At 66.5% G+C, this 23,791-nt stretch overlaps 2 protein-coding genes across 2 annotated transcripts; one reads left to right on the forward strand and one right to left on the reverse strand.

The window, feature by feature from the left end:
• Positions 1-10,744, forward strand: CPNE5 (copine 5). The gene is made up of 21 exons (XM_074893954.1): positions 1-197; positions 1,951-1,991; positions 2,093-2,139; positions 3,328-3,431; positions 3,714-3,753; positions 3,851-3,927; positions 4,235-4,294; positions 4,414-4,477; positions 4,754-4,857; positions 5,072-5,176; positions 5,692-5,733; positions 5,817-5,892; positions 6,209-6,262; positions 6,343-6,404; positions 6,704-6,750; positions 6,866-7,047; positions 7,146-7,273; positions 7,359-7,461; positions 8,611-8,668; positions 9,185-9,258; positions 9,818-10,744. Exons 1-21 carry the CDS (start codon positions 109-111, stop codon positions 10,004-10,006), a joined length of 1,746 nt encoding a protein of 581 aa, XP_074750055.1. The 5' UTR covers positions 1-108; the 3' UTR covers positions 10,007-10,744.
• Positions 10,745-10,887: 143 nt separating this feature from the next.
• SORT1 (sortilin 1) lies at positions 10,888-22,893 on the reverse strand. Its single transcript, XM_074893953.1, has 20 exons — positions 22,702-22,893; positions 20,415-20,474; positions 20,081-20,154; positions 19,837-19,939; positions 18,839-19,003; positions 18,521-18,594; positions 18,274-18,323; positions 17,860-17,990; positions 17,595-17,739; positions 17,085-17,240; positions 16,821-16,927; positions 15,982-16,084; positions 15,722-15,890; positions 14,876-15,066; positions 14,410-14,599; positions 13,397-13,513; positions 13,077-13,185; positions 12,725-12,831; positions 12,333-12,456; positions 10,888-12,208 (listed from the first exon to the last, which is right to left on the reverse strand). The coding sequence occupies exons 1-20, from the start codon at positions 22,891-22,893 to the stop codon at positions 12,194-12,196; spliced, it is 2,382 nt and encodes a 793-aa protein (XP_074750054.1). The 3' UTR covers positions 10,888-12,193.
• Positions 22,894-23,791: the final 898 nt, after the last annotated feature.

Genomic DNA, 23,791 nt, shown 5'->3' on the forward strand with positions numbered 1-23,791 from the left:
GGGCGGTCCCGGGGCGGAGCCGATCCCGATCCCGGTGCCGATCCCGGTGCCGGTGCCGGTGTCGGGGCGCGGGGGCGGCCGGAGCGGGGCAGCGGCGGAGCCCGGGGCATGGCGGGCCTGGGCGCCCCGGAACCGGGCAGCGGCCCCGGCCCCGGCCCCGTCCCGGCCACCCGGGTGGAGCTGACGGTGTCCTGCAGGTACCGGGGCTCCGGCGGGAGCGGGCACCGGGGGCGGCGGGCAGTCGGCGTTGTACTGGGAGGCACTGGGATGCACTGGGAGGCAGTGGGGAGCGGGGGCAGTCGGCGTTGGGTACTGGGATGCACTGGGAGGCACTGGGGAGCGGGGGCAGTCGGCGTTGTAGCATACTGGGAGGCACTGGGATGCACTGGGAGGCAGTGGGGAGCGGGGGCAGCCGGCGTTGGATACTGGGATGCACTGGGAGGCACTGGGGAGCGGGGGCAGTCGGCGTTGTAGCGTACTGGGAGGCGCTGGGAGGCACTGGAAGGCACTGGGGAGCAGGGAGCAGCTGGCGTTGTAGGATACTGGGAGGCAGCGGGGAGTAGTGGGCAGTCGGTGTTTTTGGATACTGGGAGGCACTGGGATGCACTGGGGGCGCGGGCGGCAGCGCACGTTGTAGGATACTGGGAGAACGGGGAGCACTGGGGCAGAGGGAGGCAGTCGGTGTTTTCGGATACTGGGAGGCACTGGGGGAGGGAGAGAAGCACGGGGGGTGTCGGGTACTGGAGGCGTGGGGGGCACTCGGTGGTGGGGGGGCACTGGGAGAGCCGGGGGTACTGTGGGGGTGGGCTACTGGGAGGCACTGGGGGGGTGGGGGGCTCGGGGGGACACTGGGAACATGGGGGCATTCGGGGCGTGGGGCACTGGGAGGCACTGGGAGGAGTGGGGGGCTCTGGGGATGGGGGTGCATGGAGGGGGCGACTCGGCGTTCAGGGTGGGGGTTATGGGGGTGCCAGGGGGTGGCCCCCCAAGGTGGGATCCTGCCCCCCCCCCCCCCCCGGTAATGTCATCAGCCCCTAACGCAGGTGCCAGCCTGGGGGGCTCGGGGCTCAGATGTGGGTGCTTGGTCCCTGGGGGTGCTGGGGACCGAAATGGGGGGCTGGGGGGGGTGTGTGAAATGCCACCGACCCCTCCCCGTGGGTGGGGGGGAATGAACCCCCTGCCCCCCCCTCCCCCGGCGCCCTCTGCCCCCCCTTTCTGCTGGCTCAGTGTGCCGGGGTGTCCCTGGTCCCCTGGCCACACTCGGTGCCCCCCCGCCGTGCTGGGTGCCCTGTGCCCCCCCCCCAGCTGCAGCAGGTGCCCCCCCCGGCCGTGCTGGGTGCCCTGTGCCCCCCCAGCTGCAGCGGGTGCCCCCCCCGGCCGCGCCGCCTGCGGCCGCTCCGACCTATTTTCCTCCCACTCCATCGTGGACCGGAGAAATTCCCGTCGGTTGGACACTGCTGGGCGCTGCGGCGGGGGGGGGGGGGGCTGGGGTGTCCCGTGTCCCCCCCCCTCGGTGCTGCACCCCGACACGCGGCTGTGCACCCCCACATGTATCACAGAGCACACGCAGCTCTGCACCCCCCCGACACACGACGTGGGGCACCCCACGACTGCGCACACCCCGGCACGTGGTCCTGCACCCCGCGACCCCCAGCCGTGCACACCCAGCACCCCGACACCCAGCACCCCGACACCCAGCACCCCCAGATGCGTGGACACCCCAACACCCAGCGCACCCATGGCTGGGCACACCCCGACACCCCGTGACGCACAGCCGGAGCACGCCCGCCTGGGCACACAACCGCACGCACAGCCCCGCCTGCACACCCTGCTGTGCACACTCACACTCACACACTCACACACTCACACTCACACACTCACACTCACACTCACACACTCACACTCACACTCACGCCCACCGCCGTGCCCCAGCGTCCCGTCTCCCCGCAGGCAGCTCCTGGACAAGGACACCTTCTCCAAGTCGGACCCCCGTGAGTGGGGTTCGGGGGGGTGCTGGGGGATCTCGGGGTGCCCAGGGGGATCTGGGGGGGTCCCCGGGCACCCCCTGACCCGCTGCCGTCTCTGCCCACAGTCTGTGTGCTCTACACCCAGCGCCCCGGCTGCAGGCAGTGGCGGGAGGTGAGTGCCCGGACGGACAGATGGACAGTCGGCGGGGTGGGGGCTGGGGTGGCCAATCAGCATGTTGGGGTGCTGGCCGGCTGGCCAATCAGCATGTTAGATGCTGGCCTATCAGCATGTTGGGGTGCCAGCCCGTTGGCCAATCAGTATGTTGGGGGAATGGCCAATCAACATGTCAGATGTTGGCCAACCAGCATGTCAGGGTGTTGGGGTGCTGGCCAATGAGCATGTTGGGGTGCCAGCCCATTGGCCAATCAGTATGTTGGGGTGATGGCCAATCAACGTGTCAGATGTTGGCCAACCAGCATGTCAGGGTGTTGGCCAGCTGGCCAATCAGCATGTTGGGGTGCTGGCCAATCAACGTGTCAGATGTTGGCCAACCAGCACGTCAGGGTGTTGGGGTGCTGGCCAATGAGCATGTTGGGGTGTTGGCCAACTGGCCTATCAGCATGTTGGGGTGCCATCCTGTTGGCCAATCAGCATGTTGGGGTGCTGGCCAGGTGGCCAATCAGCAGGTCCAATTCCGGCCAACTGCATGCTGGGGTACTGACCAATGAGCACGTTGGGGTGTTGGCCAACTGGCCAATCAGCATGTTGGGGTGCAGCAGCCAGCCAACCAGCATGTCAGGGTGCTGGCCAATCAGCTTGCTGGGGTGCAGCCAGCCAGCCAATCAGCACGCCGGGGAGCTGGGGAGCATGTTGGGGTGCCGAGCAGCCGGCCAATCAGCTGTCGGTGTGCAGCCAGCTGGCCAATCAGGGCACTGCCAGCCCCAGCAGGTGGTGGCCGTCCCCAGGGAGGGGACACTTGGGGACGCCCCTTGGGGTGCCCAGGCCCCCCCTCCTCGCTCCCTCCCGCCCCCCGCCCCGCTGTGCCCTGTAATTAACTGCTGCTTAATTGAGGGGCTTCGGGCCTTAATGAGTGGGCGGGGGCTGGGCAGGACGTGGTGCCAGCCCCGCGCCGGATGACAAAGGGGCACCTGGGCCCGCCGTGCCTGGCCCGCGCGTCCCCTCCCGCGCCCTGTGTCACCTCACGTCCCACACGTCCCCCGATGTCCCCCCGTTGTCCCCGTCCCTCGCTCCATCCCCCCTCTGGTCTTATCCCCCCATCCCTGTGTCCCCATGTCCCCGTGTCCCCATGTCCCCGTGTCCCCATACCCCATGTCCCCTTGTCACTCCGGTGTCCCCCAGTTCGGCCGGACCGAGGTCATCGACAACTCCCTGAACCCCGATTTTCTGCGCAAGTTCGTCCTCGACTACTTCTTCGAGGAGAAGCAAAACCTCCGCTTCGACCTGTGAGTGCCACCGCTGTCCCACACGCTGTCCCCCCAGTGTCACCCCCCCCCCCCGGCCACCGCGGCCCCCGGCAGTGCCCCCCTCCCACCTCCTCGCTGCGGGGCTGGGTGCGGTGGCTCAGGCGATGCCAAGCGGGTGCTGGCGTCTGTCCCCGTCCCAGGCGCGTCCTTGTCACTATCCAGTCCCTGTCCTTGTCCCCATTCCTGTGCCATCGCCATCCCTGTCCCCAAGGCCACCCCACCCCTGCTGCCTCGGCCATGGGTCCCCTGCTCTGTCCCCAGGTACGATGTGGACTCCAAAAGCCCCGACCTCTCCAAGCACGTAAGTGTGAGGCCCCCGCTGTCCCCCCCCAGCCCCCGCCACCGCGGCTCTGGGGACAGGGACAGGGACAGACCTCGGTGACACCGCGACTCCGCAGGATTTCCTCGGCCAGGCCTTCTGCACCCTGGGCGAGATCGTGGGCTCGGCCGGCAGCCGCCTGGAGAAGCCCCTGACGTGAGCCCCGCGCCTCGGTTTCCCCCCGGGGGGGGAGGGTACCCCTGCGCTGGGCTGGCTGCCCGGTGTCCCCATCTCTGTGTCCCCCCCGCTGTCCCCAGCGCTGGCGGGGTGCCCGGGTCCTTATCTGGGTGTCTGGGATGGAGACCAGACCCCGCTGCCGACAGCCCCGGCTCCGGGCTGCCCCGGGCTCCCTCACCCAGCCCCTGCCTCAGTTTCCCCATAGTGGGGGGGGGGGAGTGTCTGGCTTTTTTTTTGGGGGGGGGGGGGGTATCCCCTCCATCACCCTCCGTGTGTGTCCCAGCAGGATGGGGACAGTCACCACGCATGCCCGGGGCAGGAGACCCGCTCCGGCTGTCTCCAATGGGTGAGTTTTGGGGTGCTCAGCCCTGGGGGGGGGGGGGACACAGACACCCCCCCCCCCTCCCTCCCCGGCTCACTCAGTGTGTGTGTGTCCCCCCCCCGGCTCACGGCCCCTCCTGGCAGCGGCATCCCCGGGAAGAAGTGCGGCACCATCATCCTCCTCGCCGAAGAGCTGGGCAACTGCCGGGTGAGCCGTGGCTGCAGGGAGGGGGGGGACAAGTTGGGGGACACCATATTGGGGGGGCTGAGACATGCCCCCCCCCCCCCTCGGCTGCACCCCCCCTGGGCCTTCCTCACTCTGGGCTGAGGAAGATGAGGGTCAGGGCTGGCTTGTCCCTGTGGTGTGTCCCATGGGTCCTGGGTCCATCAGCCCCCCCCCCGAGCAGCACCCACCCAGGATCCTGCACCCCCGATGTCCCCGGGGGGTGCGGAGCCGGTGACCCCCCCCCCGTCCCCACCGCAGGACGTGGCCACGCTGCAGTTTTGCGCCAACAAGCTGGACAAGAAGGATTTCTTCGGCAAATCCGACCCCTTCATGGTCTTCTACCGCAGCAACGAGGACGGGACGTGAGTGACCCCCCCCCAAAAAACCTCAGGGACACCCCCCCTTGCACCACAGCGCGGGGGGGACACACCTCAGGGACCTCCAATGGGGCTGGGCTGGCTTTGGAGGGGGAGGTGTCTCCAAAAATCACCTCTGGGGTGATGGGGTGGGGGGGGTGGCATCAGGGGGTGACCCCCTTGTGTCGTGTGTGTGTGTGTGTGTCCCCCCCCCCGGCAGCTTCACCATCTGCCACAAGACGGAGGTGGTGCGGAACACGCTGAACCCGGTCTGGCAGGCGTTCGCCATCCCCGTCCGCGCCCTCTGCAACGGCGACTACGACCGGTGAGCGCCGGGTCCTCCCGGGGCAGGCGAGGGCGGCCGCTCTGCACCCTCTTCCCGTAGTCTCTGTGGTCCCCGCGCTGACACCCAAACCCTCCAGCATCCCACGCCTACGCTGCGTGCCTCAGTTTACCCATCTGGGCAATGGGCTTCATCACAGAGCCAGCCCCAAGGGGGTGGGTGGGTGGAGGGCGGGGGGAGGGGGGGGGTGTCCCCCCAAAACTGGAGTCGCCGGCTGCGTGTCCTGGCGAGCAAAGCTCAGCGGCGTCGCGCCGCTGGCTTGGCCCCGTGTCGGACGTTGCTGTGGCAACGCTGGATAAAAATATCCCACCGAAAAAGCCTGAGGAGGAGGAGGAGGAGGAGGAAGGAGGAGGAAAAGGCCCATGGAGGCGTCAAAACAAACCCACGGGGAGCAGGCTCCGGGGGCGGCCCCAGGGACCCATCACAGCCCCCGAGGTGGGGGTCTGGGCTTTTGGGGGTGCCTGGAGGTGGCTCTGACCCCCCCCCTTGCCTTGCAGAGCCATCAAGGTGGAGGTGTACGACTGGGACCGCGATGGCAGGTGAGTCCCGAGGGGACACACCCCCCCCCCCACCCCCAGCCCCGCACCCCGACTGTCGGTGACCCCCCCACCTCGCCCCACAGCCACGACTTCATCGGGGAGTTCACCACCAGCTACCGGGAGCTGGCGCGGGGACAGAGCCAGTTCAACGTCTACGAGGTGAGGCTGAGAGGGGGGACGGGGGCCCACGGGGGCCTTGGGGGGGTCCAGCTGCACCCCTGGGTGTCAGGGTCCCTGTGCTGCACCCATGGGTGTCATGGTGCCCAGGGTTCCCACCCTGGGGTGTTACGGTCCCTGTCCCCACTGTGCCTGGGCTGCAGCAGCAGCCCCCTTGTCCTGCACCCCTGGGTGTCACAGCCCCCAGCGCTGCACCCCAAGGGGGTTACACCCCTCCCAGGGTGCCCCCCCTGCACCCTGGGGTGCTGCAGCTCCCGTGGCGAGCAGCTCCCCTCCACCCACCCCCCCCTCCTCCCAGGTGGTGAACCCCAGGAAGAAGATGAAGAAGAAGAAATACCTGAACTCGGGGACGGTGAGGACAGGGGGGGACACGGGGAGGGGACACGGGGGGGGGCAGCCACTGTCCCCCACTCAGCCCCTTGTCCCTGGCAGGTGACACTGCTGTCCTTCGCCGTGGAGTCCGACCACACCTTCCTGGACTACATCAGGGGCGGGTGAGCGAGGAAGGTGGGGGGGGGGGGGACACGAGCCTCAGTTTCCCCATCTGGATCCCAGGGGCTGGGCTGGAGCCGGGGGGGTGGGGGGGGGCGGGCAGGGTGTTCCCACCCAGCTGGGTGCAGGGGGGTGAAACCTCAGCGCTGGGAGATCTGGGGTGCTCTGAGTTGGGGTCTGTGGGCCAAGAGCTGGCCTGAGGAGGGGGCTACCCCCACCTATACACACAGATCTCATCCTGCACCCCCCACCCCAGGTCCCTAAAGCCTCTTCCCCCCCCCCCCCCCCGCCCCCCCTCCAGGACCCAAATCAACTTCACGGTGGCCATCGACTTCACCGCATCCAACGGTGAGCGCGGGGCTGCGTCCCCCCCCCCTCCGGGTGTTATTTATCGAGGCGGGGGGTCCTTAAATCATTGAGGGGGGGTGGACCCAGCCTGGCTGAGCCCCCCCCCCCCACGCAGGGAACCCCTCGCAGTCCACCTCGCTGCACTACCTGAGCCCCTACCAGCTCAACGCCTACGCCATGGCCCTCAAGGCGGTGGGCGAGATCATCCAGGACTACGACAGCGACAAGATGTTCCCCGCCCTCGGCTTCGGCGCCAAGATCCCGCCCGACGGACACGTGTCCCATGAATTCCCGCTGGTGAGGGGCTTGTGTGTGTCCCCCCACCACCACCACCACCACCCGGGGCTTTGGGGACATCGGCAGGGTCCTCGTCACCGAGGTTTCTCGTCTTGCAGAACGGTGACGCGGCCAACCCGGCGTGTAGCGGCATCGAGGGCGTCCTGGAGGCGTATCACCGCAGCCTGCGCAGCGTCCAGCTCTACGGACCCACCAACTTCGCCCCCGTCGTTAACCACGTCGCCCGGTAAGGGGGGGGGTCCCAGCACCCCTTGGTGGCTGGGGGGGGTGTCTGTGCGCACCCCCGGTGTCACTCATGGGGTGTCCCCCAGCTCGGCGGCGGCGGTGCTGGATGGGTCCCAGTACTTTGTGCTGCTCATCATCACCGACGGCGTCATCTCGGACATGGCGCAGACCAAGGAGGCCATCGTCAACGTGAGTCCCACAGATGGGGGGCGAGGTTGGGGTGCTCTGAGCTATGTGGGGTGCACAGGGTGCTGTGTGGGTGCAGTAACCAGCTGGGGAGCCCTGAAATGTCAAGCCCCCCCTGGTTGGGGCACCCTGGAGTTGCCCTTGATGGGGTGCAACACCCACCACGGGGTACCCCAGGATGGGTGCAACACCCAGGCCTGCCCCAAGCTGTTGGGGTGCCCGAGCAAGTCAGGGGTGCCGGGTGCCATCGGTGGTCAAGGAGGTGGTGTCCCCTGGTGGGGGGGGGGGGCAGGTCCTGCCTCCTCCCCACGAGGGGCCTGCGAAGAAAAAAAAGCAATTTTGTCGCCGAGGCAGCTCTTGGAAGGCACCAGCAGCACCTTTGCCCCCGCAAGCGCCGTGCCCCAGCCTGCCCACTGGGTCCCCCCCCGCCCACCCCAGCACCCACCCCAGCTGGGAGCTTTATTCTTCCTCCTCCTCCTCCTCCTCATCCCCCAACCTCCCTTGCAGTGGCTCAGCCCCATCTCGCTCCCCAATACCCGGGGCAGTGGGAGGGTTGGGGGTGCTGGAGCTGAGTGGGGGTGCTGGGGGGGGGGCGGGCAGGAGGCCGGTGGTGCCCCCCCCAGTGCTGGGTGTCCCCGGGGGGCAGCTCCCGGCGGGGGCAGGAGGGAGCACAGCCCTGGTAATAGTATTTTGCTCTTTATTTAATATCCCGGGTGCCCTTTGGGGTTGGTTTTGGGGGCGCCGGTGCTGCGCCGAGGGGCTCCCAGCCCCTGTTTTCGGTGCTGGGGGGGGGGTCACGGTGCCCATCACAGCCCCGGGTGCAGCCCGAAGCATTGGGGTGCCCCATCCCCACCCTGAGCGCGGCCGGTAGCAGCGATGAGGCCCAAAACGGAGCAGAGAAACCGCTGGGGTGCTCCGTCCCCCCCCCCGTCGTCCCCCCCCACCGTGCAGCAACAGAGTGGGGGGGGACCAGGCAGCACCCGAGGGGTGTCACCCTGTTCCCCCCAGGGGCAAAGACGCTGCACCCCAGGGCCCAGTGGGTGCTGGGGGGTTAATGCCAGGGTGGGATGGAGCTGGGGAGGGGGCAGCGTGTGTTAAATTTGATGCTTTTTTTTTTTTTTTTCCCTTGCCCCCCCCCCCGGGCTGCTGCAGGCTGCCAAGCTCCCCATGTCCATCATCATCGTGGGGGTCGGCCAGGCTGAGTTCGACGGTAAGGCTGGGGGTGTCCCCATTCCACCCCGGCTCAGCAGCCCCCCCTGTCCCCAGGAGGGGCTGGGGGGGTCAGGGCAGGGTTTGGGGAGGGGGGGGGGGCACAGCTGCCTTTGGCTGCTGGGGAAATATGAGGTGAATTTGTTGGGGCTCAGCAGGATTCGCCGCAAGCTGGGGGGGGGGGGGGGCCGATGTGTTGTCGTGAGCGGAGGCGTTCGTTAGGGCTGAATGAGCTCCCCGGGGTGTGTTTTGGGGGGGGGGGGACGACACGGCCAGCCCCCCCCCCCGGCAGCCGGCTGCTCTGGCACCCGGCAGGCAGCGAAGCCAAATTAAATCTCCCCCAGTAATTGCCACTGATGAATCAGCCCCGCTCCCCTGCCTGCACATGCCTGCCTGCAGCTGCCAGCGCTGGGGGGCTGCTGGTTTTGGGGTTGGGGGGGGGTTAAAGGGGTCCCAGCCTGCGGTGGGGGGCACTCGGGTGCTGCTGACACCCCCCCTCGCTCCCCCCACCCTGCAGCCATGGTGGAGCTGGACGGTGACGACATCCGCATCTCCTCCCGCGGCAAAGTAGCCGAGCGTGACATCGTGCAGGTACCAACCCCCCCGTGTGGGGAGTGGGGACCCCCCCCCTGCACTGGCCCAGCAAGGGGGGGGCATAGCGGGGCACCCCAAATGGGCCCTGTCGCTCCCGGGGTGCACTGACTGGTCCCAGCATGGAGGGGCGATGAGATGGACTGGAGGTTGGGGGGTGTACCAGGATGGGGTGGGGGGGGGCACAGCAGGACATGGGGGGGGCACTGGGGGTACGTACTGGGAAATGGGGGTGCACTGGGCCATGGAGGGGATGTACTGGGACATTGCGGGGGGCATTGGGACGTGGAGGGGGTGTGCTGGTATATGGGGGGGATGCACTGGGACATGGCGGGGGGGGCTGCAGTGGAGAAAAAGGGGTGCACAGGGACTTGGGTTGTACCTGGATGTGGGGATGCACTGGGATGGGGGGGGTACGCTGGGACATGGCGGTGGACTGGGGTTTGGGGACACGCTGGGACACTGGGGATGAGGAGGGGGCACTGGGATGTGGGTCTGCGGTGGCGGGGGGGGACATGGTGGGTCCCCTCAAATCCTGGGGTGTGTGTGTGTCCCCCAGTTCGTCCCCTTCCGTGACTACGTGGACGGGGGGGGCAGCCCGGTGCTGAGCATGGCTCGCCTGGCCAAGGACGTCCTGGCCGAGATCCCCGACCAGTTCATCTCCTACATGAAAGCGCGGGGCATCAAACCCCAGCCCGCCCCCCCCAGCCCCGACCCCCCCGGACCCCCGGTGCCCCCCGAGCCCTGACCGCACCTGGCTGGCACCCCGTGTCGCCCCCACCCCAACCCCGGGGCTTGGATGTTTTTCTGAGCCCCCTCTTTCTTTGGCAAGGGATAAAAGGCAGCAGGACCCTGCCAGGGCCCTGGGGGGGTTCCATCTCCCCCCCCCCAAACCCCCATAAATCACCTTTTCTGGGGTTCCCGATGGGGGGGGGTGGAACCTTCGCTGGTTTTGGAGCATCCTTGGCCGTGGTGGACCCCCCCCCCACATCCAGCTGGGACCATCGTTGGCTCATCCCCATCCTGGCACCCCCTGGACTGGTGCTGAGGGCCGTATCCTGCCCCCCCCCAAAAAAAGGGGCAGGGGGGTCCCCAGCCCCCCCCCACTCCCCCTCTTGAGCACAGAGCCAGGATGGGCAAGAGCCCCACTGCCCCCACCAACCCTTTTGCCCCCCCCCCCCCAAGGTGTGAGGTCCCCTCCAGTGGCCTTGGTGACATTCAGAGCGTCCCCAGCCCCAGTCCCAGGGGGTGACGCATGCCCCCCCCCACCCACCCCCCCACCCCGCCAGCCCCCCCCCAACCCATCAGCTCCCCCCATCTTCCAGCAACGAGTGCCAGCTGCTCCCGGGGGGGGGGTCCCAGGTCCTTTTTTGTGTCGTTCCCCCCCTTCACTTTTGTACTTGCATGGACAGTCCCTTTCCGTGCCCCCCCCCGCCCCCCCCCCCCGTGTCGCGTGTGTGTCTGCTGTGGGTTTGTATTAAGTTGCCTTAAACCAGAATAAATTATAATCTTTTTAATTACCGCCACCCCTGGGTCCCCTCCAGCACCGCCCCTGCAAGGGGTGACACCCCCCCCATCCCTGTCCCCCCGTCCCCCCCCCCCCCCCGACACAGATCAGGGCACACAGGGTCCGTTTTGGCTTTATTTCTAATAACCCAAATATTGCAAATATACAGAAAAATACCAGTACAAAGTTATAACACATCCAGGTTTATTTACAGGACTCTGCACTGGCCTTGGGGGGGGTGTGTGTGTGTGTCCCCCCTCCCCAGCCAGGCCGCGGGGAGTGGGGGGGGGGCCGGGGTGGAGGGGGGGGGGCACAGGGCTATGGCTTTTCGTTAGGGGGTTACGCTCTGTCCCTGTCCCCGTCCCTGTCCCCAGGTAAGTCCTGGGGGGACGCTGAAGCACATGCAAGAGGTGCTGGGGCCATGCCCCCCCCCCCAAAAAAAAAAAACCAACTCGCTGGGGTTCGTGCTGTGTTGGGGGGGGCAGGGGGAGGCAGGCAAAGCCCCTGTACCCCAGCTGGGGCGGGGGGGGTGTCACAAAAAGCCCCCACACCCTGGCTGGGAGGTGGGGGGGCCGTTGTGCAACCCCCCCCCCCAAAAAAAAAAAAGGATTTCCAGTGTAAGGAGACTGTAACAGTGCTGGGACCAAAACCTGGCAGGGTGCAAGCAGGGGAAGGGAGGGGGGGGGCTGCCAGCACACGGTGCCAGGGCCAAGAGAAGGACTGACCTGCCCCGGGGGGGCTGCTCTGAGCCCCTCCCGTCCTGCCTGCGTCCTGCCTGCACCGCTGCCGGCTGGGGGGGGCGCAGGGGGCTGAGCCCCCCCCCCCCCCCCCCAGCCCCTCACTAAAGAGCTTCAAGCTTTAATTCATTATTGCTGCGTTTCCCTCGGCCAACGCCAGCCCGGGGTGGGGGGGGGGGGGGGGGGAAGAGCCAAGCTGTTACCCACGGCCATGGGGAACCCCCCCGCTAAGCTGGGGGGCGCGGGGGGGGCGCTGGCAGCAGCACAGGCAGCCCAGCTCGTATTGCTTTGGAGAAGAAACAGGCAGCGGGGCTGGGAGCTGCAGGCAAGCCTGGCTGTGCCCCCCCCCCCAATCCCCCCCGCCCCCGGCAGCAGTGACACCTCGGGGCTCATCCCCAGCACCCCAGGGCCGACGCTGCCGTCATGGGGGGGGGGGGGGGGGGGGGAGGCGGGGGGGGCTCCCCACGGGGGACACCAGTTCATACTTAGTTATCCTTAAAATAGCCCAGAAAAGGGGAAAATAAAAGACCCTAAAAGCCTCCCCCCGCCCCCCCGCCCCCCGTGCTGGAAGGAAATATTAAGTTAAACCCCCGCCTGTGTGCCCCCACCCCGGGCAGAGTGGGTGCGGGGGGGTCCCTGCCTGCGCGGAGCTGGGTGCGGGCATCACGGCGTGTCCCCGGCGTCGGCGCCGCTACTCCAGGAGGTCCTGGGGGAGAGACCGGACCGTCACCCACCGGTGTCCCCAGCCAGGCCCCCATCCTGCCACCCAACAGGCCTATTGGAGATCGGGGCGGGGGGGGGGGGCCTGGTGGCCCCCACCCTGCGCTCACCTCGTCAGAGTCGTCGTGGTAGCCACCCTTGGTGGCCGCGGTGCCGGGGTCCAGCGCGTCCATCCCCTCCACGCCGTTGGCCTCCGCGTGCTGCCGCAGGACGGAGTAACGATGGACCAGGAACCTGGCGGGAGCAGAGATGGGACACACACACACACACACACACACACACACACACACACACACACAGACGTGACCACGCTGCCTGTACCTCCAGGAAGCCCCCCCGCACCCTGGGGACACGCTGGGTGAAGAGCGTGTGGGTGCTCCGGGGTGTGTGGGTGCTCCGAAGCCTCTCCGTGGTTTGAAGAGAGATGTGGGGAGGAACAGTGTCATCCCTGGGGGGTGGGAGGGGGGGGGGGGGAGCCCCCAGCCACCGCTCAGCTCCTCACCTGCCCCCACAGACGTATTTCTTGATGAGGAGGACTCCGGCCACGGCGGTGACGAGCAGCACGGCCACGACGGCCAGAATGATGGGAGTGGAGCTGGCGGATGCTGCCTGCGGGGAGAGGAGGAAGCCTCGGCAGCTGGAGGGTGCCCACACCCCCCCCAAACACAACCCGCACCCCGGGGGATAAAAGCCACCACGTCCCCGCAGCACCCAGCCAGGATTCAGGCAGGCAAGAGGCCGCAGGCAGGTTTAGGCAGGATGGTCCTGGCCACCACTGGCTCCACGGGTACAGGCAGGAGATGGCCCCATGCCCAGAGCTGTCCCCGCGCCTGGCCAGTGTCCCCGTCACCTACCAGCTGGCTGGGGTTGAGGAAGTTGCTGGTGCATTTCTTCTTCATGTCCTTCTCCTCCCGGCTCGGGCTCTCCCCTCCCCAACACTTGTCCCCGGGGATTTTCCGATACCTGGAGATGGGGAGGTGACACCCGGTGACCCCACAGCTCCCTCGGACACATCCCAGCCACCCGTCAGCCCCCATCTAAGGCGACAGGGCAGGCTCTGTCCCCGCTGGGTGCAGGGTGAAGGATTCCCCGGGGATTTGGGGGGGGGGGGGGGGGGGTCCACCCTGTTCCTCCCCGATTCCTGGCTCCAGCATCGACGCCGGCCAAGCTTTACCCACTGGTCTTGAGCAGCTCCCGTCTGCCGTAGAGGCAGAATTCCAGGTCGTGTCCCTTCAGCTCCGGCTGCTCCACACAGACAGACTGGTTCTCCGGGCGGTAGTAGCCAAAATCACTGCGGGGAGGAGGAGAACTTCAACAAGGGCAAGTGCCAGGTCCTGCACTTGGGCCACAACAACCCCCTGCATGGCTACAGGCTCGGGGAGGTGTGGCTGGAGCTGTGTGGAAGAGAAGGGTCTGGGGGTTCTAATTGACGAGCAGCTGACCAGGAGCCAGCAGTGTGCCCAGGTGGCCAAGAAAGCCAACGGCATCCTGGCTTGTGTTAGAAATAGTGTGACCAGCAGAAGCAGGGAGGTGACAGTCCCCCTGTGCTCTGCACTGGTGAGGCCACACCTGGAGTGTTGTGTCCAGTTTTGGGCACCTCAATACGAGAGAGATCTCGAGGGGCTGGAGCGAGGGCAGAGGAGGGCAACGAGGTGGGGAAGGGCCTGGAGAATAAATCCTGTGAGGAGCCATTGAAGGAGCTGGGACTGTTCAGTGTGAGGAGGAGAAGGCTGAGGGGAGACCTCATCACTCTCTACAGCTCCCTGAAAGGACGTTGTGGAGAGGTTGGTGCTGGTCTCTTCTCCCAGGGAATTAGTGACAGAACAAGAGGGAACGGCTTGAAACTGCAACAGGGGAGGTTCAGGCTGGACATGAGGAAAAAAATGTTTCCCCGAAAGAGTGGTCAGAGAGTGGAATAGGCTGCCCAGGGAGGGGGTGGAGTCCCCATCCCTGGGTGTGTTTAAGGGCCGTTTGGATGAGCTGTGGGGGGATGTGGGGTAGGGGAGAACTTTGTAGAGTCGGGCTGAGGGTTGGACTCGATGATCCCGAGGGGCTTTTCCAACCTGAGTGATTCTGGGATTCTAAGAGAAAAGGAGATGAGACCCCGCTCGGGGACCTGGGCTGAAGGAGGGTGACACCTGGCCCAAAATGGGGACAGAAGGAGGGAGACGTGAAGACGGAGGCTACCAGAGGAAATCCTCCAGCGTGCAGGGACAGACGGACGGCTGCTTGGTCACCGTGTAGTCCCGGCCGTTCTGACACACCGAGGACTTGCGGAGACGCCGGTATTGCTCCTTGTAGCCCAGTATGCAGCCATCGGTGGGGTCACTGGTGTTGCTGGAGTGTGCCAGCCAGATGGTGTAGTCCTTGTCCTCGCCTGTGAGGGAGAGGGCTCAGCGCCGCGCCTGGGGGGTCCCCGGGGGAAGGGGGGGGGGACAGCACCGCCCCAGCGCTCGGCAGGACGCAGCCACGGGCAGGGCACGGGAACCCCGAGCGCTCACCCCATGTCCCCCCCGTTGGGGACCAAAGGCCGCGCTCCCCCTGGGACAAACTCTGCCACCATCACCCGCACCGACGGCTGGGGGCAAGAGTCCCCCAGCCCAGCCCTGGCTGTCCCCAGCCCTGCTTGTCCCCAGCCCCCGGCAGCTCTCACAGGTCCTGCTGAGCAGCTCGCTGAAGTCGATGGTGTAGGAGACCCACTTGCGGGAGAGGAAGCTCCCTCGGAAGCCCCAGACGCTGACGTTCATGGAACGAGCCCCCGGCTCGGACGCCAGACCGGTGAAGAAAATGGGGTCCTTGGAGAAAGTGTACTGATACCAGCACTGCCCTTCGTCCGTCGAGAACCTGCCAGGCGAGGGGTCAATCAGCACCCGGGTGGGCCGGGAGGCACCTCCTGCAGCACCCCCCTGTCCCTGCTTTGCTTGGGGAGTCCCCCCCCAAAATCCAGTGAGGCCCCTCCCCTCCACAGCCTGTGTGTACTCACAGAATCACCTCGGTTGGAAAAGCCCTTGAAGCTCCTCCAGCCCCACCATGAACCTCACCCTGACCGTTCCCAACCCCACCAGATCCCTCAGCGCTGGCTCAACCCGACTCTTCAACCCCTCCAGGGATGGGGACTCCCCCCCTGCCCTGGGCAGCCCATTCCAACGCCCAACAACCCCTTCTGCAAAGAAATCCTTCCTAAGAGCCAGTCTGACCCTGCCCTGGCGCAGCTTGAGGCCATTCCCTCTTGGCCTGGCGCTTGTTCCTTGGGTCAAGAGACTCATCCCCCCTCTCTGCACCCTCCTTTCAGGGAGTTGGAGAGGGCCAGGAGGTCTCCCCTCAGCCTCCTCTTCTCCAGACTAAACCCCCCCAGTTCCCTCAGCCGCTCCCCATCAGACCTGTGCTCCAGACCCTGCACCAGCTCCGTTGCCCTTCTCTGGACACGCTCGAGTCATTCAATGGCCTTTTTGGAGTGAGGGGCCCAAAACTGAACCCACTCATCGAGGGGTGGCCTTACTCAATGACGTTGACGGGCTGGCTGGTGTGTTCAATGGCGACGATGAGGCCGCCCGAGTCCAGGATGGCGTAATGGTGCGGCCCCTCCAGCATCCGCGCCCAGGTGTAGCCCCCGTCGTCCGAGATGTAGACATCGGGGCTCATCACCGAGATGGCCCCTCCGACGCTCCCTGGGAAAAGCACAGCATGATTCAGGACACACACACACACACGCACACACACACGTAAATACGGGCTCTCCGTCCCCGCGAGGCTCGGTACCGTGGGCGATGACGATGCCGACGGCGTTGGGCTCGGAGAGGGGAGCCATGGGGACGTTCAGCTTCTGGGAGATGCTGTAGGAGGCGTGGATGTGGAGGCTGCACTGCAAGCGCGAGAGGAGAGCCCGTCCAGGAGCCCGCGGGGACCACGCGCCGCGGGGGAACGTTCGCCCATTAACTCCGAGGGGGGTGCTGGACCCTCCCCAGCCTGCTCAGGGCTCGTCAGGCAGCCCCACGGTGTGAGCCACGGCCCCACGGTGAGACCCATGGCCCCACATTGAGACCCACAGGCCCACGGTGAGACCCACAGGCCCATGGTGTGACCCACAGCTCCATGGTGAGACCCACAGCCCCACAGTGTGAGCCACAGCACCACGGTGTGAGCCACGGCCCCATAGTGAGACCCATGGCCCCACGGTGAGACCCACAGGCCCACGGTGAGACCCACAGGCCCATGGTGTGACCCACAGGCCCACGGTGAGACCCACAGGCCCACGGTGAGACCCACAGGCCCACGGTGTGAGCCACAGCTCCATGGTGAGACCCACAGCCCCACAGTGTGAGCCACAGCCCCGCGGTGAGACCCATGGCCCCACGTTGAGACCCACAGCCCCACAGTGAGACCCATAGGCCCATGGTGTGACCCATGGCCCTACAGTGAGACCCACAGCCCCACGGTGAGACCCACGGCCCCACACCCGGCCGGCCCCACACCCTCAGCATCTCCCGTGGGAGCTGCAGGATGGATTCGCTCGCCCCTGAGCATCCCCTCGGCAGAGCCAGGACAGAGGGTACCCAGGGAAACGGCACCGGGACCCCCCCGGGGGGGGACAGACCCACCTCTTCCTTGCTCCTGGCCATGGAGTCACAGGTGGTGTTTTTGGGTTTCCGCAGCGGCACCCACTCCCCTCCACGGTCAAAAGTGATGACGGACTGGATGGAGTTGTCTGGTGGGAGGAGAAGGAAGAGGAGGATGCCCAGCACGTCCTCACCCCCGCCCTGCACGAGGGTCACGCTCCCCTCCAGTAACCCCAGGTCCCAGATCCCATCCCTGGGGAGGCACAACCCCAGTTTTGGGGCGGGGACGGAGACGCGGCCGCCCACCTTCGGAGAGGACGCTGGTGATGTAGATGCCCCGCAGCGAGGTGACGTTGGTGAAGTCGGTCTCCCCGCCCGTGGTGGTGTAGAGGTGCCGCTCCAAGGACTTGGAGTAGACGATGCCGCGGTCGTCGGAGGTGTAGATGGTGCCAAAACCCGTGTCTGCGAGAGGGACGTGGGGACAGCAGTGAGGGAGGGGCTGGGGGGGCCACTGCAGACTGGCATCAGCAAACCCCCGGGGTGTTTCAGAAAGAGAAGAAACCCCCAAATGCTGCAAAACAGACCCAGCGTGGTCACAGATCCCCGTGCGCTGCAAACCAGAGCGAGCAGCCTGCTAATTAGCGATGCCTTAATGAGACAGTCCTTCCTCCAAGGCGCAGCAGAGCTACTGCTGCGTGGAGAGCCCTGTGCTGGGGTGAGGCGCTGGCTTGCTTGCTGCAGAGAGGTTTCCAGTTGTGTCCCCCAGCCCCGGGACGTGTCCTTGTCCCCGTCACACGCAGCCCGGTCCCCACTCACCGCCCGGCTCGTCCACGTGCATGAACACCAGGTCGTCGTTAGCGGCCAGGATGGAGTAAAATTGCTCGTGCCCGACGGAGGGGAGCTGGGCCATGTTCCAGGTCTCGCCCTGGTCGAGGGAGACGTGAATGCGCCTCGTGGTACCCTGGGGAACCCAAAGCATCGTCATCCTTCATCCTCCTCGCAGGGAGGCTGGGGAGAGCTGCAGGCAGGGACGAGCCACCGCTGCCTGCTCTCCAGCAGTGCCAGGAAGGGGGACAAGGACCTTCTCTGTCATAACGGAGGCAAAAAGAAAGCGTCCTCCCAGCCCGAAGGAGTAAATCTTGGTGCCGATGACCTTGAAGGTCTTGCCGAAGTCGGAGGTTTTCTTTAGCTCCAGTAACCCCAGATCAGCTTCTTAAGAAGAAGGGACAGTGGATTAACGAGCCCGGAGCTGCCTCCAGCTTCGTCAGCCGTCACGGGAGCTGTGTCCCCCCGCAGCGTCCCAGTATGTCCCCCTCCAGTGTCCCAGCTCTGGGTATTCCCAGCTAATCCCAGTTTTTCTGCTGGGACCACCGTGCTCTCTGTGGGGGGCTCTGCTGGGGGGGTGGATCTCTGGGGGTGAACCAGAGCCCCCCGCAGAGCTCCCAAAGTGATGGGGGGCCCCCAGAGAGGTGACTGGAGATCAAGAAGCACTTACTGCAGGAGTTGTTCAGGTAGGTGGTGAAGAAGATGGTGTCGTTCGCACCCCTGAGGAAGAGGAGGGGGGGGGGGGACGACACCCAAAAGCAGGTGGGACAGGGTGGCCCAGGATGCCACCACCCACAGATTCATCCCATCCCTCAGAGAGGGGTTTGGGTGGGTGGGTGTACCCCTGCTGCTCAGGCTGCAGTCAGCGCCCCCCCCAAATCATTTCCCACCCCCCCCCAAAGCAGGCAGCCACTCACCACTTGGCCAGGCAGACGGCTTTGTGGATCTCCTCCCACTTCTCCCCAAAATCTTTGGAGACCCAGAGGCCGTTCTGCAAGAGCCGAGAGGTTGGTTATGGACAACCCCCCCGGCCCCCAACAGTCTCCCCCCAACTCTGGGGCTGCAAACCCCCATCCTCAACCATGTGTGTCCCCCGCAACCCATCCTGGGGCCACACGCATCCTCCAGGCACAGAGCCCCGGACACGCAGCCCCGATCCAGCTGATCCTTGGGGAAGCACCACCAGAAGCCTTCACCGTCCCCAGCCAGGGTCTCATCCTGGCTCCCCCCCTCACCTCGGTGCTGAGGGCCAGCAGGAAGTCTGAGTTTTGGGGGTGGTAGGTGATCTGCACCAGGGGGTGGAAGGGCAAATCCGTCTGGATGAAATTCTTGGCAAAATCAGACGAGCGGAAGATCCTGCCGCCACGGCTGCCACCGGAGACGTCGCCCGTCAGGATGACCTGGGTATGGGGAACGGGGGGGGCTCAGCCATGCCGGGAGCTCCAGAACAAAAACCACCACAGCCCGTCCAGCCTGGGGTGGGGGGCTGCTGGCTGCGGGGGGGTGTCCCGGCTCACCAGCATCCTGGCACAGAATCCCAGAATCATCCAGGTTGGAAAAGCCCTTGAAGCTCCTCCAGCCCCACCATGAACCTCACCCTGACCGTTCCCAACTCCACCAGATCCCTCAGCGCTGGGTCAACCCGACTCTTCAACCCCTCCAGGGATGGGGACTCCCCCCCTGCCCTGGGCAGCCCATTCCAACGCCCAACAGCCCCTTCTGCAAAGAAATCCTTCCTAAGAGCCAGTCTGACCCTGCCCTGGCGCAGCTTGAGGCCATTCCCTCTTGGCCTGGTGCTGGGTCCTTGGCTCAAGAGACTCCTCCCCCCTCTCTGCACCCTCCTTTCAGGGAGTTGCAGAGGGCCAGGAGGTCTCCCCTCAGCCTCCTCTTCTCCAGACTAAACCCCCCCAGTTCCCTCAGCCGCTCCCCATCAGACCTGTGCTCCAGACCCTGCACCAGCTCCGTTGCCCTTCTCTGGACACGCTCGAGTCATTCAATGGCCTTTTTGGAGTGAGGGGCCCAAAACTGAACCCACTCATCGAGGGGCGGCCTCACCAGTGCTGAGCACAGGGGTCAGATCCCTTCCCTGTCCCTGCTGGCCACGCTGGTGCTGATACAAGCCAGGATGCCATTGGCCTTCTTGGCCACCTGGGCACGCTGCTGGCTCCTGTTCAGCCGGGTATCAATCAACCCCTCCAGGTCCCTCTCTGAGTGACACGCTGCCCCCTCCTACCTTTCCCGAGTTCTCCGGGCCGATCGCCATGCCGAACTCTGTCCGGATGAAGGTGTTGTTGATGAGGCCGGTGATGTCCTTGAAGGTTTTCCCATAGTCCTCGCTGCAAGGGAGGAATCAGCACGGCTGTGAGCCAATGTGGGGACTCAGGACCTGCTCCCAGCCCACCCCCCCACACGTGCCAGTCCCCGCTGTGCCACCCATGGGGTCCCGAGGTTGAGGGGGTGGGTGTGGGGGGGCTCACCTGCGGTAGAGCTTGGACTGCCCAAAGCTCACGATCACCAGCGGCACTTGGAACGTCGTCAGGACAAGGATGACCTGGGCAGGGACAGGCAGGGTCACACCCAGAGCTAGAAGGCTGCCCCCCCCACCCCCCCACAAAGGGAGAAGGGCTGTCCCGCCCCCCTGCACAAAGGGCTGTCCCCTCCCTGGGCACCCCCCTCCCTCCATCCCAGTCCCTGCTTCAGGTCCCATGGGCCCCACAGCCCCTCGGGCACAGGAGGGGGCAACTGTTGTGTCCGTCTGTCCCCCCCAGAGGGAACCGCAGCTGCCCCCCCCAGCACCCCTACAGTGCTTACCCCTGTGCTGTCGCCCACCCAGGAGAGTGACACGGAGCCGCTGAGGTCGTCAAAGACACACTGTGAGGGAAGAGATGGCAGAAGGACTGTTAGAGCTGGGGGGGGGAGTGAGCACTGGTCCCCCCCCCAGAGCAGGGCAGAGCTGCAGTGTGCCCCATGGCCACCTCCTCCCAGGGGACCCCAGAGTCCCGGTGCCTCCCCCTGCCACCTCCCCAGGAAGGTGACACTGAGCTGTCCCCATGGCACACGGGTGTGGGAGGGTCCCCCCCATGTGCCACTCAGCCCCCCCCACATCGTGCTGGGCCCCCCGCCGCCCCACTCAGACACTGGAAAAGGCTCCCACAGCCCATGTCCCCCCGTGTCCGACCATCCCTCCCGGAGCAGGCAGGGTGCCAGGCAGCTGCCTGCAAGCCAGAGTCCCCCTCGGTGGCACTGGGGGGCACTGGTACGGACTGGAGTGGCTGGACACGAGTGGGCAGCAGGGTAAGGGCAGTGGGGGACACTCGTGGGGTGCCTGGGGACACTCGTGGGATGTCTGGGGACAGAGCTGCTGGCAGCCCCCGGCTCTGCCCGCAGCAGGCAGGGGAGAAGAGAAGCCCTGCGGTGGGAACAAGGCCATGGCCGTGGCTGTCCCCATCGCCCACGGGGGGGGGGCAGCAGGGAGGGGACCCCACGGTGTCACCCCATCCCCATGTCCCACTTGGCGGGAGGCTTCGCCTTATGGGGGGAAAAAAAGGGGAAGGGGGGAAAAAAATGTGAATTGGCGCAGGACCAGTCAAAGGACTGGTCAAACTGGGCTGGCAAAGCCACCACCACCAAGCGGCAACCAGTGGCAACCAGCAACCGGCCGGGCCGGCAGAGCGGGCACAGATGGTGGCCGAGAGCCAGCGGATCCTGGCACCGATCCAGCACAGGTCCTGGTACTGATCCCACAGTGATCCTGGTACTGATCCCGGCACTGATCCCGGCACTGATCCTGGTACTGATCCCACAGTGATCCTGGTACTGATCCCAGCACTGATCCTGGTACTGATCCCACAGTGATCCTGGTACTGATCCCAGCACTGATCCCGGCACTGATCCAGCACAGATCCTGGTACTGATCCCACAGTGATCCTGGTACTGATCCTGGTACTGATCCCACAGTGATCCTGGTACTAATCCCAGCACTGATCCCAGCACTGATCCTGGTACTGATCCCGGCACTGATCCCAGCACAGATCCCAGCACAGATCCCGGCACTGATCCCACAGTGATCCAGCACAGATCCTGGCACTATCCCGGCACTGGTCCAGCGCAGATCCTGGTACTGATCCCAGCACTGATCCTGGTACTGATCCCACAGTGATCCTGGCACAGATCCCAGTACTGATCCCAACACAGATCCCGGTACTGATCCCAGCACTGGTCCCAGCACCGATCCAACACAGATCCCAGCACTGATCCCGGCACTGATCCAGCACAGATCCTGACACAGATCCCGGTACTGATTCTACACCGATCCCACACCGATCCGGCCCCCCCCGGGGAGCGGCGCCAGCCCCGGGTTAATGTTCAACTCGCAGCCGCTCCCGCGGTGGGAACAAGGTCGGGATCCCGCTGCAGTGTCCGTCTGTCTGTCTGTCCGTGTGTCCTTCCCTGCCCCCGAGTCTGTCCAGGGGGGCGGGGGGCGTGTCTGCTCCCCACTGTCTGTGCTGCCTGTCTGTCCGTCTGTCCGTCCCTGCTCATGGAGCCCGGCCCGCTGCAGCAGGTGCCTCGGCTGGCGCATGCAGGGCAGTGTCTGTCTGTCTGTCTGTCTGTCTGTCTGTCGGTCTGTCGGTCTCTTAGCGGAATGTCTGTCAGTCCGCCCCGGCCGGCCCCAGCTGGCACAGGGAGGACAGGGTCTGTCTGTCCGCCCTGGGGAGATGTAGGGGCGAGGGGGTGTGTCTGTCTGTCCAGCTGTCCGTCCGTCCCAGGGGATTCAGGGAAGGGCATGTCTGTCTGTCTGTCTGTCCGTCCGTCCGTCCCGCCCCCCCCAAGAAATCACCTCCCAGCGCCAGGCGCTGTCAGGGCGCAGGGCGGGGAGCTGTCCGTCTGTCCGTCTGTCCGTCCGTCCAGCCCACAAGGCTCCGGCCGGGGCGGGGCGGGGCGGGGGGAGTCTGTCCGCCTGACCCGGACCCCGGCAAGGTCCCCGCCCTCCCCGGTAGCTCCTGGGGGTTCCCCGGTGCCCCGGCGCGGTGGCTCTGGGGGCTGTCTGTCTGTCTGTCTGTCCGCCCGCTCGGGCCCGCGGCCCCGCCCGCCGGCTCACCTGGTGCGTGTTGTTGCCGAGGGCAGCCGGGACACCGCGCAGGCCGCCGCAGGCCTCTCCGCCCGCCGCCGCCGCCAGCCCGCCGCCGCGGGGGGACCGGGCCCGGGTCCTCACCCGCAGCCCCAGCGCCGCCCCCGCCGCCGCCGCCAGCGCCAGCGCCACCGCCAGCCGCGCCGCCCCGCGCGGCCCCATGGCGACTCCGGCCGCCGCCGCCGCCGCCCCGCCACCGGGCCCGCCGCCGCCCGCCCCCCCGCGCCCGCCCCTCGCTCGCCATTGGCGCTCCACGCCCCGCGCCCCGCCCCAGCGCCGCGCCCCCGCTTTGTGGTTGGCTGCGGGAGACGTCGCTCTCGGTCGGGGCACACCTCCCCCGCGGCCCGCCCCGCCCCGCGCCTTCTGGTTAGCCCATTCCTTTGTCAATCACCGCCTTGCTCCTCCTGTGATTGGCCGGCAGCGCTTGCACCATGGGCGCGAGCCCGCCCTCTGCTTTTTAACCCCGGGCTCTAATCTACCTAGCGACAGCCCTCTGATTGGCGGCGCGGCGAGGGTGGGGAGCGGCGGAGCGATTTTCTGATTGGCCGAAGCGACAGGTAGCCGGGGGCGCGCCAGGCCCACCCCAGCCCATTCACAAGGTGCAGCCGCCCACGTGCGCGGGGACCCCCCGGCGGGACACGAAGCCCCCGGGAAGGGGCTCCCGGAGCTGGGGGGGGGCGAGGCACAAGGCCTGGGGAAGCTGAGGGTGGCTGTGGGGCTCAGCGCCTGGCTTTGGGGGTGCAGAGCTGGCAGGGGAGGGGGGACGGGGGACAGCAGCGTGTCCCCCCCGGGGCCGGCTCCCCCCTGGCTGGTACAGGCAGATCCGAGTGTTGTCGTGCCCGGTGACGGTTACACCCGTGCACGTCAGCCACGTTGCACAAGTGGGCTGGAGCGCGGCCCTGCCCTCCCCGGGGAGCGTGGCTGCAACATGTCAAACAACAAACACCCCTGGCAGCCGCCCCGCGGAGAGGGGAGGGCTCCCCACCCCCCCCAATAAGGTGTGTCCCCCCCTCCCGGCTCAGGGCAGGGGGATGGCAGAGAAGGGGACGAGGAGTTCCCA

Source organism: Strix uralensis, chromosome 24 (genome assembly GCF_047716275.1).
Source record: "Strix uralensis isolate ZFMK-TIS-50842 chromosome 24, bStrUra1, whole genome shotgun sequence".
NCBI classification, from domain to species: Eukaryota; Metazoa; Chordata; class Aves; order Strigiformes; family Strigidae; genus Strix; species Strix uralensis.